This window comes from Panulirus ornatus, chromosome 29 (assembly GCF_036320965.1).
Source record: "Panulirus ornatus isolate Po-2019 chromosome 29, ASM3632096v1, whole genome shotgun sequence".
Taxonomy (NCBI): domain Eukaryota; kingdom Metazoa; phylum Arthropoda; class Malacostraca; order Decapoda; family Palinuridae; genus Panulirus; species Panulirus ornatus.
In genome coordinates this window covers 17653838-17667620 of record NC_092252.1, presented here as the reverse complement: position 1 = coordinate 17667620, position 13783 = coordinate 17653838, and the positions used below count along the sequence as shown (strand labels likewise).

Genomic DNA, 13783 nt, shown 5'->3' with positions numbered 1-13783 from the left:
ATATATATATATATATATATATATATATATATATATATATATATATATATATACTCCCTCTCCTCTGCACGAAAATACGAAGGATGGCTTGTTTCATTACGTCATTCGTAAAGCAATAACTGATTCGTAAAATGCCATGCATGACTCAATCTGGCTCAGTCTTTTGATGAAATCATGAACTTTTTGCCAGATCGTGAAATAATGATATTATTGCCATTATCACCAACGTTTGCTCCGGTTTTCTTTTAGAATTTATTTGTTTCATTTTGTGAAATGGCAGATAAACGTTGTATGTCTACAATATATATAATATATATATATATATATATATATATATATATATATATATATATATATATATATATATATATATATAGGATTCATGCCCCAGGATTTCTTCTATCTTTGAGAGTGAAGTTCTTGCATCGCTATGGAAACTGGCTACGTTCACTGGTGGGTGTACGTCTATGTGTAGCGAGTTCAAGCCATGGAGTAGTAAGCGCTGAGTGTCTCGTTGTGATAGTTGCATTGTGGGTATGAAGAGTCTTGGGATATGTGGATACGGTGTTTGGAGTGGTGTAGGGATGCATCATGTCCGGAGCGTAGACGGGAAAGCGTGTCTCGTGTTTGTCTGGAGAGTGTTGCTTTTAATGTGCGTGTGTCTGATGGTTTGGAGTTTAAGACTGAGTCAGGAGGGTTATTCCAATGTGTACGGGGTTTGCCAGTGTTATACTTTTGTTGGGGTAAGTGGGATCTATGAGTAGAGGTTGCTGAAGTGTGAGGCAGGGGAGAGCTATTTTTTCTTATTTTGGAGTTAGTGGTTGGTTATGGAGTGGTCTTAATGAGAAGTGGGTCTAGTGCCGTTGGGCAGGGGCAAGTTCCGAGCACGTAAAGGTGGGACTTAACTGGAAGGATCTTTGTTTCACTGTGAAGTGTTTGTGGTACCCAGCCTAGACTGGGGTATGTGTGTGCGCATACACACACAGGAGAAGACACGGTACGTATATGCATGGTTAAGTGTCGAGGCAACACGAGTGCAAAACTCTCTCTCTCTCTCTCTCTCTCTCTCTCTCTCTCTCTCTCTCTCTCTCTCTCTCTCTCTCTCTCTCTCTCTCTCTCTCTCTCTCTCCATACATGTGAATGGTAAGCACACACACGGGCCCCTGTGGTGGTGTGGTTAGCATCCCTGACCATAAGTCAGCACCTGCTCGCCCAGGGTAGGACGCTCATGGGTTCACAACCTGAGCGCGACCAAAGGCTCACAACCAACCTGGGTGTCTGTCCTCCCCCTCGGGAGTTGTTGATAAACGGAGACCTGAATTATGCTGTTCTGTGTGTGTGTGTGTGTGTGTGTGTGTGTGTGTGTGTGTGTGTGTGTGTGTGTGTCTGTGTGTGTGTGTGTGTGTGTGTACACACTTGAGAGTAAAGACTTGTTACATATATGCAATGTGAAGAGACGGGGCATCACGACTGTAAGTCCTTTCCCCGGAACACGCAAATAATGATCACAAATACCCTAACCCTGGAACACACACCACAGCACTAGAACACACACCGCAGCTCTGAAACACACACCACAGCACTAGAACACACACCGCAGCTCTGGAACACATACCACAGCTCTGGAACACACACCACTGCTCTGGAACACACACCACTGCTCTGGAACACATACCACTGCTCTGGAACACACACCACTGTTCTGGAACACACACCACAGCTCTGGAACACACACCACTGTTCTGGAACACACACCACAGCTCTGGGACACACACACACCACAGCTCTAGAACACACACCACAGCTCTGGAACACACACCACAGCTCTGGAACACACACCACAGCTCTGAAACACACCACAGCCCTGGAACACACCCCACTGCTCTGGAACACACACCACAGCTCTAGAGCACACACCACTGCTCTGGAACACACCCCACAGCTCTGGAACACACCCCACAGCTCTGGAACACACACCAGAGCTCTGGAAATCACATCACAGACTTGCAACACATTCAAGAGTCCTATGGCACTTACCACAGCCTCGCAAGAACTCACACTAACGCTATGAAAACCTGAAACACACTTCTGCATCTCACACTAAGCCCCGTGGGATATCCCATAGGCTGTAATCACATGCTGCAACCCTGGATGAGACACTACTGTATGTTCTTCGCGCACACACACACACACACACACACACACACACACACACACACATGGAACACACACCCACCACTGCCCTGGAAACGTTCTAGACACCTGTGGAACCCATGAAGTGAACATAGTGAACACACACACACACACACACACACACACACACACACACACACACGCCTCAGCCCTGGAACATATCATCATCATTACCACGCAGTAGTGACCTCTGTGGCTGGCTACGGAGCAGCAGCAGTAACCCATCCTTTCACCCACCGCAGGGCAGCCGAGACCTCCAGCCACAACGATGAAGGGATCAGGGGTGTGGATGGGCGTGTCCCTCCTGCTGGCGATGGTAGTAGCCGAAGCAACCTCCCAGCACCAGGAGTTAAGCCAGCACAAGGTGAGCTGCCCACACACTCTCATTAATGGAGTTTCCCCTCTTTTTATGTCCAGTTTTTTGTAATTCATTTTCAGAGAGACATGTTTCGTTTCCCTTTATATTACATTATATTATATATATATATATATATATATATATATATATATATATATATATATATGTGCGTGGCCACAAAGAAGATGAAACACAATAGCACTTGGATTTGTGTTTCATATATATATATATATATATATATATATATATATATATATATATATATATATATATATATATATATATATATACTTCATGTTACGAGTCTGTTTAACTTTCACTGAAAAGTCAGGAACAGCTGCCCTTTACATTGCACTATATTTTCATAATACAACAATTTTTTTCCCTCACATTTTGTGTTAATAATTTCCGCTGATATTTTTCGGTCGTATTTTTCGCAGAGTCTTCTCGCCGATAGTTTTCATCAAGATTTATTTTACTAACCGCTGTTTTCCCTATCAATTTCTTATCGATAGATTTATCTGATTAGCATTCATGAACGCACTCCCTCCGTCAGTACTTTTTTTTTGAGTATTTCAGATGACGTTTATGATCAGTTGTTGTGCAAAGGCATTTCGTTGACACCTTCTCACGGCTTCGCTTGGCCCAGAACCGAGGCATAATTACTCTGCTCATCTTTTTTTTTTTTTTCATGGAGTCTGCTTCCAATAACCTAATTACCGTAAACTTTTTCAAAGGGTCAATGCCCGTAAGTCGAATTAGTTGGGGAGGGGATGGAGGAGGTGACGAAATATATATATATATATATATATATATATATATATATATATATATATATATATATATATTACTTTCAAAAACTACCCTACAGCCACGTTTGGCCCCAGGGGTTCAGGGGAAACACCAGTGGCCAAGGTGGCCCCATGGGATCAGGACTAACACCTTTGGCCAAGGTGGCCTCCATGGGATTAGGGCCAACACCTGTGGCCATGAGGTCCCCACGGGTTCAAGGGGCAACACCTGTGGCCACCGCGGGTGTCGTAATGCCCAGAAGGTGACTTGCCGAAGATGTCTTGACCGATATGTTGTAACGACCAGCGAGATGCCGGCCGCCTCTCACGACAGAGGCTGGGGAGATGGACGTGACGAAGACAAGCTCTGGGGGGGGGGACAGGTGTTACGAATATAGATGCTAGGGAGACAGATGTGAAGAGGACAGGAGCTGGGAAGACAGATGTGATGAAGACAGGGGCTGTGGGAGACAAATGGCACGAAGTCAAGGACTGAGGAAACAGAAGTGAGGAAGATAGATGCTAGGAAGACAGATGTTCGGAAGACAGAAGTTGGGGAGACAGATGTCAGGATGGCAGGCGCTAAGAAGACAGATGCTACGAAAACAGAGGCTGTGGAGACAAATGTTATGAAGACAGAGGCTGGGGAGGGACAGATGTCACGCAGACAGAGGCTGCGGAGGGATAGATGTCACGCAAACAGAGGCGGAGGGACAGATGTCACGCAGACAGAGGCTGTGGAGGGACAGATGTCACGAGACAGAGGCTGCGGAGGAACAGATGTCACGCAGACAGAGGCTGCGGAGGGACAGATGTCACGAGACAGAGGCTGCGGAGGGACAGATGTCACGAAACAGAGGCTGCGGAGGGACAGATGCTACGCAGACAGAGGCTACGGAGGGACAGATGTCACACAGACATTGGCTGCGGAGGGACAGATGTTACGACAGATGCCATGACCTAGTTCCCTTGTTTTATCTAATTCTATTTTTCATCGTCAAAACTCATAAACAAGTGTAGACACAAAGTTCATATCTGACGTGAAGTTAATGACGGTCCTCCGTTTTTTTAAGACATTGCAATTACGCCACCAAATAACTCGTTTGAACGTTTGTGTTGAGGATGCCAACGTTTGTGTTGAGGATGCCAACGTTTGCGTTTAGGATGCCAACGTTTGCGTTTAGGATGCCAACGTTTGCGGGGTCAAATATAAAGGTCACTCACCTCATTGTCACCGATTGCAAAGGTTATCAGATTATCAGTCCACGTAGGTAAGGTTTGGAAAGTTGCTCAATGAATCTTATTTATAGGTTTCAACTCGAATGATATTCAAGAACCACCGACACAAAAATCTCAATCAAAGATGTACTTTTGCAGACACTTACAGTCGTCTATGGTATATAGATCTATGTATTATAGCTATAAGATATCGTATATTGACAATGAGACACTTGCACTCTAGAACAACGGAACGTTTCGATCACTCGGTTCGAACAGACAGGTGCTCTTAAGTCCAATTGCATCATTCTCGTCTGTTATAGATTATGTATATATATATATATATATATATATATATATATATATATATATATATATATATATATATATATATATATATTCCTATGAGTCCACAGGGAAATGAAATGATAAGTTCCCAAGTGCACTTTCGTGTAATAATCACATCATCAGGAGAGACAAAAGAGAGAAATATAAAAGTCAGTTGATATACAACGAAGAGACGTATTTTGAAGGAGTATATCTGAGAACTTTCATCTCTCCTTATCTATTTTGCTTTTATCTAAAGAATGTGGGGGACCATTTCAACCCTTCCATCTGACCTTACGGAAGCGTCTGAATCTTGAATCTTTCTTCAATATCTTATAAACTTCTTGGATCTCTTAGTCATCTCTCATCATCATGGCTCTCGCTAAGGCAACTTCAGTGGAGGTATGTCCTCTCGTAGTTCACCCGTGCATGTGTGGTCTTCCGTTCTGGGATACGCTATGGAACCTTATCTTTCATCCGTTGACATATCGAGTGACAGGCTGCAGTGTCGGGGCCAACTCTCCAAGCTCCCATGATTCGTTCCCCCCCCCTCTCTCTCTCTCTCTCTCTCTCTCTCTCTCTCTCTCTCTCTCTCTCTCTCTCTCTCTCTCTCTCTCTCTCTCTCTCTCTCTCCTCCCACATCCAGGTATCCTCCTGCTCCGTCCATTTCTGTGATTGCTCCTGCGTCATCATCCCCTCCCTTATCCTATCAGCGGCACTGTTTCTCTAGGCTTTACCCCGTAACCCTTAATCCCAGTCTGATTCTCTTATTTACATCAGTGACGTTATTTCATCTATAAATAACTGAAATTCACTCACGCACGCTCAGGTAACTGGATGCATTCACTTGTTTCATAACCACCTTGTGTCTCTCCTTGCTCGTACTGTCTCGTCTCGTTTCGTCTGGTCTGGTCTCGTCTCGTCTCGTCTCGTCTCGTCTCGTTACCTCTTTACGCGCGGATTTGGAGGGGATTTTCTGCTGCAGTAGATGTACCCTAGTTTAACGCCATTAAGATACAGTTCCGTCCTACTTCTCTTTTCTAAACGTCATCGTGCCTTTAACTCTCCCTTTGATGGCTTCGTAATTCCACCAATGAGCAAAGTGAATGTCCTTGGCATTCCCGTAACACCTAATCGTACTTGCATAGAAACCCCACAAATAGCTAAATCTGCATCAAAGAAAAGACGGTCCTCTGTTCCGAGCAGTTGCTCTCATAATACAGAGGACTGATACATCCTTGCATGGAGTACAACTCTCATACCTTCTGGACAGAGTTGAGCCTAAATCAGTCCACCTTATCACCTCTCTCTCTCTCTCTCTCTCTCTCTCTCTCTCTCTCTCTCTCTCTCTCTCTCTCTCTCTCTCTCTCTCTCTCTCTCCCGGTCTGACCTCAAATCTTGATCCATTTTTCCCGAACTGCTTGTGCGACCCCCACCATTACCAGGTGATACTTAGGGAGCTGCTGTCAAGTCTTTGACCAGTCGAGAGTGATTGTATGTGGTCATTCCTCCCAGTCCCAGTCCGAGATGAGGCAGGTCCATCACATCATTAAGTCCATGATTAACCTTATTTGAGCCTCCTTAGTCAATTGAACAGTTTGCATGATCTTTCTTCATTGAATTATCTGTATGCCTTTCTACTCTTGCCACGCTAATCTGTGGGGTTCTGATCTCATCCATTAGCACAAAGAGCGTCGAAAGAACCCAGTGGTCCTGCTGCTGTTTTTTGAATTCCTTTGTATTCCTTTGTCTTAACATATGGCCTTTAGTACCTTAGCTCAAGGATGAGCCGTTGTGATGTCCCTTTCTTTCCTTACGCCACTAAACTTTGGAAATGTTTCACGTTGCATTCTTGTCCCACATAACACCGACCTGCCACCTCTTTGAAGATCAGATTTTTCATCCTCTCAAAGAGGAATCTTAGATTAATCTTCTCCGTTTTTTACTTTCATTTCTTTCACTCTTTCGCGTGCTCCATTCAAGGTCCAGACGTGGATGAGGACATCTTCCCTGGACTGGAACCTTTGACACACACACACACACACACACACACATACACACACACACACACACACACACACACACACACACACACACACACACACACACACACACGTTTCATTAAGACAAAGTTCTCCATAATTTTTTTAAGTCTTTCATACCTCCGTTTTCTTTGTGACGGGAGGAGACTGTGTGCATGAGATCCGCGAATGACATGGTGGACTCGCATAAAGAAAATGAGGGAAAGAGAGGAAGAGGTGAGCTGGTAGAGGAGGTTGGATGATGAGCGTAAATGCCGTGAGAGACAAGGAGAGAGAGAGAGAGAGAGAGAGAGAGAGAGAGAGAGAGAGAGAGAGAGAGAGAGAGAGAGGGGGGGGGTACGACAAGGTTTGGCCATATGCATGTAGAGATGAATTAAAAAAGAGAGAAACAGACAGACAGACAGACAGACAGAGAATTATAGTATTTGAGAAATGATAAATACATATAGAGTAATAAAGCAATATAGTATAGTCTAATATAGCGAAATAACATGGTCTACTATAGCAAAATAATAAAGCATATTGTAGCAACATAACCTGATCTACTGTAATAATATAAGTGTAGTCTACTACAGCAATATAACATAGTCTACAGCAGTACTATACCATACTCTACTGTAGCAATATAACATAGTCTACTGTAGCAATATAACATAGTCTACTGTAGCAGTATAACATAGTCTACTGTAGCAGTATAACATAGTCTACTGTAGCAATATAACGTAGTCTACTGTAGCAGTATAACATAGTCTACTGTAGCAGTATAACATAGTCTACTGTAGCAGTATAACATAGTCTACTGTAGCAATATAATCTACTGTCGCAATACAGAATAGTCTGCTGTAGCAATATAGTATACTCTACCGTAACAATATAACATAGTCTATTGTAGCAATGCAACATAGTCTACTGTAGTAATACAGGATAGCCTACTGTACCAATATAGCATAGTCTAATATAGCAATACAGCATTATTTACTATAATAATACAACATAGTTTACCACAGGAATGTATAATAGTTTACCTTTCTGTAATTAATATGAGCTTTAACAAAGTGCAAGTGAACGCGCACTTTCAAAGAACATACAAACCTCCAACAGCCAGGATCGAACCCGGGACCCCTGTGCACAGGCGGGAGCACTACCGCTAGGCTGTGATCACCCCTAATAGGGAAATGACCATGCGAATACTCTGTTATCGAATACCCTTCGTCTCACGTTAGTGAGCAACGGGGTCTACACCGGTCATTTCCCATCTGGCTCACTCAGCCAGCAGATAGCATTTTACCTAACCTACCTATACAACACGGAGGTATACGAATATGTGTGTGTGTGTGTGTGTGTGTGTGTGTGTGTGTGTGTGTGTGTGTGTGCACTAGCCAGAATAGTTAAATGGACGAGCCAGGACAGTTAGAGGAGTAGCCAGGATAGAGCCGGGAGAGGGAGAAAACAAGTTGATAAATCTCTCGTTTAGAGAATTGTCACGAGAGAGAGAGAGAGAGAGAGAGAGAGAGAGAGAGAGAGAGAGAGAGAGAGAGAGAGAGAGAGAGAGCATACCGGCCCTTCGTCAACCATTATTTACTTGATCTGAGCCTTTACCAACCATATCTCCAACAACCACTGTTACTACATCCTTTTTCCACGTCTTTCCGACATGATCAGGGTTTGGCAAACTTTGTAAATCTACACATGTGCAGTTTCCTCTTGTGTCATCTCTTTCATTTCCTACTTTACTGAATTTCAAAACACTGCATTTCTACCACTGGGGTTTCCTTATGTTATCCGAGACGGCACAAGCAGCTGAGGACCTAATCAAGGCCATCCCGTTAACGCTATATATATATATATATATCCCTGGGGATAGGGGAGAAAGAATACTTCCCACGTATTCCCTGCGTGTCGTAGAAGGCGACTAAAAGGGGAGGGAGCGGGTGGCTGGAAATCCTCCCCTCTCGTTTTTTTTTTAATTTTCCAAAAGAAGGAACAGAGAAGGGGGCCAGGTGAGGATTTTCCCTCTAAGGCCCAGTCCTCTGTTCTTAACGCTACCTCGCAAATGCGGGAAATGGCGAATCGTATGAAAAAAAAAAAAAAAAAAAAATATATATATATATATATATATATATATATATATATATATATATATATATATATATATATATATATATATATATATATATACATACATATTTTCGCCATTTCCCGCATTAGCGAGGTAGCGTTAAGAACAAAGTAATAAGCCTAAAAGGGAAAATCCTCATTTGGCCCCCTTCCCTGTTCCTTCTTTTTGGAAAAGTATATATATATATATATATATATATATATATATATATATATATATATACTGTAGCCTGAGCCAGGTACCTATTTTATCGACCAATCCTTGAGGTGGATGAACAGTGGACCAACTGCCGCAACCATAATTCGAACCTATGCGCTCGTCCCTGGGCCCAAGCCTGGGAATGTTTTACAGTCAGGAACGCTAACCGCTACACCACAGGAGTCCATATAGCACATGCTGAGCAGAACCATAACCTCCTCCTCTGTCCTGAAGACCCAACGTGATGAGCGTGGTGGAACCTAGCCACTAGCTGCTGGGAGTGTTGGACGAGTACTGCTGGGTTATCTCCATGCCAGCCGCCATTCCATATCTACAGTGGCCTCATTCGCCCTAGTGCTTGCATACTGGGGTGGCTACTCTTCCTTCTCTCTCTCTCTCTCTCTCTCTCTCTCTCTCTCTCTCTCTCTCTCTCTCTCTCTCTCTCTCTCTCTCTCTCTCTCTCTCTCTCTCTCTCTCTCAACCAGAGTAGAATCAGGTGACTCCGTCTCCTTAACTCTCCTGTTTTCACTTCTTTTCAGTCATCCCTCCTCCATTTACCACGATGTTGCTTCCCTCTCCGTGTTCTATAGGTTTTGTTTCAGCTACTCATCTCGAGAACTGTTTGCATGTGTCCCAGCTGCTAAGACCTGGGACCGCAGCGCATGGCTGACTGCTGTTTCTCATAGTTTCTATGTGGGGACCAACCACACGAGGATAGACTGTTGTACTCAAGGAGCTCATATCAATCTTTGTTGCATCTTTGATTCACTTTCCACCTACGATGGCCATGACTGAGGTATTTTCCCTCTGATCCTATAGTGAATAGTTCAGGGACTAGCCAGGATAGTTAATAGGCTAGCCATAATAGAGCTTAGTTAAAGGCCTAGGCAGTATAGGTAATAGACCAGCCAGGATGGTTGATGGACCAACCCAAATAGATAATAGACTAGCTAGGCTAGAGGCTAGGGTAAGAGGCAGGTTGTTTGTGGAGAGCCAGGCTAGAGGTTAGGGTAGGAGACAGGTTGTTTATGGAGAGCCAAGATAGGCCTGCCTAAGAGCGTCCCTCGGGACACGTTCGTTCTGCCTCCCTAACTCGAAAGTTATAATTGTGACCAAAAACTTTTCTGCCGTTGTCGTATAGGTCGTCCCTTGCCCTCACCTCGCACGACGACACATGCACCAAGGGAGGAGCCGTCGCGCTCAAGAGCCGCACTGTCATGTCCATCGGTCGTACCGTCATACTAAAGGACCATGATTCTCGATCTATTTGGTCACGTCACTTGGCATTGTGTGTTACCATCCAGACGTCTCCTTCCTGCAACACATACAATGACGTGTGAGACATCAATTGATGGCCTTGTGTGTTGCCTCCCTCACTCACCGATGCTGGCTGATAATCTCCTCATGTGACCTAGTATGAGGAGCCGAAGAAAGACCTTCCTCCAGAGTAAGACACCTGAGACAAATTGCTCTGAAGATCTAGTAAATAGTAGAAGAAGGAAGGGATACATGAATTAGCAATATGATGTAGAAAGTTATCCTAATCTGTTTTTTTTTTAAGATAAATCTTCTTAGGTTCACATAAATATCACATTTGAAATAAAGAGATAGACAGATTCTCGAAGTTCAGTAAATGGCATCCATTTCTGTTGCCTTGTATACACAGATCAGTAAGATCTTGTTTTTCCCAGGAGAGACTCCTACGCCTGTCTTAGTCTGGTAACTCAATGTCCGCGTCACCATCCGTGCTTTATGGAGATGACGGACATCATCATCAAGGGCTGACAGTAACTCCCCCTGTGCGGGATGATGAATATTCCCATCACCATCGCCACAGAACCATCAAACGTGACATGGGGATTCGCCACAGTACCCGTCCAAGAACACATTCCGTTTATACGTTGCGCCCCGAAGTGGCCATTTAAGACGGCCTTCATAGCTCAGAGTAGAATTTACGAGTTTTATATATGATCATCCTCAAGTGAGGGCCTCTTTACCTCGTTCAGCGATGCAGCTCGGCGGCCCCCTCCCAACCCCTGAGTCATCAAAGAGCCTCGTAATAGCTCATAAAATGCGGGCAACAGAATGAATGAAAGTAAAGTTTGATGGCTCGCCGGCCAGCATCAGAATGATTGACTCGTTTCCCCCACGCGGCTGGACATCTTGCTAGAGAAATTGAGTTTCAGACGATACATACATATATATCCAGCCTGGGAAAACTCCTTCTCACGGTGAATTTAAAAGTGCAATAAACAGTCTGAAAGCTAAAGATGAAATGGCGAGTCACACGGCCCAGTGATAAGCAAGGAAAGGAGGCCAGAGCGCCAAACAGGTGTTCTAACGCTTAATATCCTTCAAGAGAGTTTTTATATTCCATTTCCCCAACTTCCTTTCTGGAGTTTACACTTCTCCACACGTCAGGGTATTCGTCAGACGTCGCAATCGTTCTGTTTTTAGATGTTGCTTCAGGAGAGGAATGGCGGACACAAGGGAGACGCCATCATGTATGTAAACACTGTTTGTTGGTCGTGTGTGTCTATATAGACCCCCTCGGAGGGCCAGCCAGCCTCTCCAGCCCTCATGTTATCATCTCTCTCTCTCTCTCTCTCTCTCTCTCTCTCTCTCTCTCTCTCTCTCTCTCTCTCTCTCTCTCTCTCTCTCTCTCTCTCTCACACACACACACACACACACACACACACACACACACACCTGAACAACCACAACCACCCCAACCTTCACCACAGTCACGTCACCACAACCACAAATATCTCCCACCACTAATCCCCAACACCCCACTGTTACATGAACTACCACCCTCTCCTACTAGCAACGCAACTGAACACACACCACACCACACCATACTGCCACCACCACCACCCAGTCATCACCACACGACCACCACCCACTCACCACCTCCACACTTCCACCACCCACTCACCACCTCCACACGACCACCACCCACTCACCACCTCCACACGACCACCGCACCATCACCACCACACGACCACCGCACCATCACCACCAACACACCACCACACCACCACCACCACACGAACACCAACACACCACCACACCACCACCACCACACAAGCACCACCACACCACCACCACCACACGAACACCACCACACCACCACACCAGCCTATCCCAGGTGAAGCAGGTTAGATTTACAGGTCTCCCTCCTCTTCCATTCCTGGCCATAACTCAGGTTTTATCTCCAGCAAGACTACACACAACTTTATGGACGGAGCCAGAAGTTTAAATTTGCCGCAGTAACGCGGGACGTAAAGGTGGGGAATGGCCTGGAATTTAATTTACTCAGCAGGAGAGTCAACATGTGTACGTACACATGATAAGACGAGAGAGAAAATGGCACCTCCTGCCCCCGGTCATAGTTCTAGCGAGTGGCTCTTCAACACAACTCTTTCCCTTCCGTCAACAACTGTGAATGACTGCTGAGGTTGCATAGCACCTGCTGCCTGAACACCTGTTGTGTTTGCCTCCTCCTCCTCCTCCTCCACCTATGATGCTCATCTCTCTCTCTCTCTCTCTCTCTCTCTCTCTCTCTCTCTCTCTCTCTCTCTCTCTCTCTCTCTCTCTCTCTGTAAGTTTGTGTCCACGGAGTTAAAATCCTTTCACAGTCTTGGCAAGTTGAAATCAGGCAAATACAGAAGCCCGAAGTCCAATGCAAACAGTTCGATATATATATATATATATATATATATATATATATATATATATATATATATATATATATATATATATATATATATATAGATAGATAGATAGATAGATATTGTAAAAATTCAAGACGATTATATATAAAACGTACAAGTAAATTAGTTAAATCTTTATCAATTTTAAGTCAAACAAAAGAAATAGTAAATTTCAGATGAGAATATGATTTTACTATCTTTCCTGACCTAAAAATTTGGGTATACAAGAATGATGAATGTCGGTACAGTATTTGGTTAGATGGATGTTTTGAAATTGAGACCCGGCCTCCTCTGAGAGGGGGTTGCAGGGGATACAATCGTACTCGGACCCGGGAATTTCCTTGGATCTCAGAAAATGCAGGAAATCAACAGAGCAGAGGCTCCATTCTACCCCTCACTCATCTTCCATAACCCCTTTTTTGGGGACCCGAGGGCAACTTTGCACTCCATGATAGAATTCCTCTCTGGGACCAGGATTTAGGCCTGTCAACTGTGGGGGGATCATAAGAGCCGTCAAATCCACCAACCGAAATATCTTTGAACATCTTGCGTAGCGAAGCTGTGCAATTATCTCTCCTATCTCCTCTTTTCCTCTTCTTATCAACCTTTCCACCTACAAAACTCGGATCTAAAAATACCTATTCATCTTCTTCAATATTTCAATAGACTCATTAGGTGTTATTCTACTTTCTCAACCGAAAGGGGCGCCTTCGGCATGCCTGTCTCCCTACCATGTAGGTTAGAATGAAATATAGATCCATTATGGGTCCTGCTGTTTTACTCGTACATTACAAATGGTTGTGTTCCAAAGTTTGGTTCGT

The 13783-nt window shown here is 44.2% G+C and overlaps 1 protein-coding gene across 2 annotated transcripts in view; it reads left to right on the top strand.

Annotated features, from left to right (window-relative positions):
- The window catches only part of LOC139758169 (uncharacterized), a 48375-nt gene that overhangs the window by 20162 nt on the left and 14430 nt on the right, over positions 1-13783 (top strand). For both annotated transcript variants that reach the window (XM_071679350.1, XM_071679351.1), the window contains exon 2: positions 2436-2557. In XM_071679350.1, the coding sequence (XP_071535451.1) occupies positions 2436-2557 (122 nt within the window). The remainder of the gene's footprint in view (positions 1-2435; positions 2558-13783) is intronic.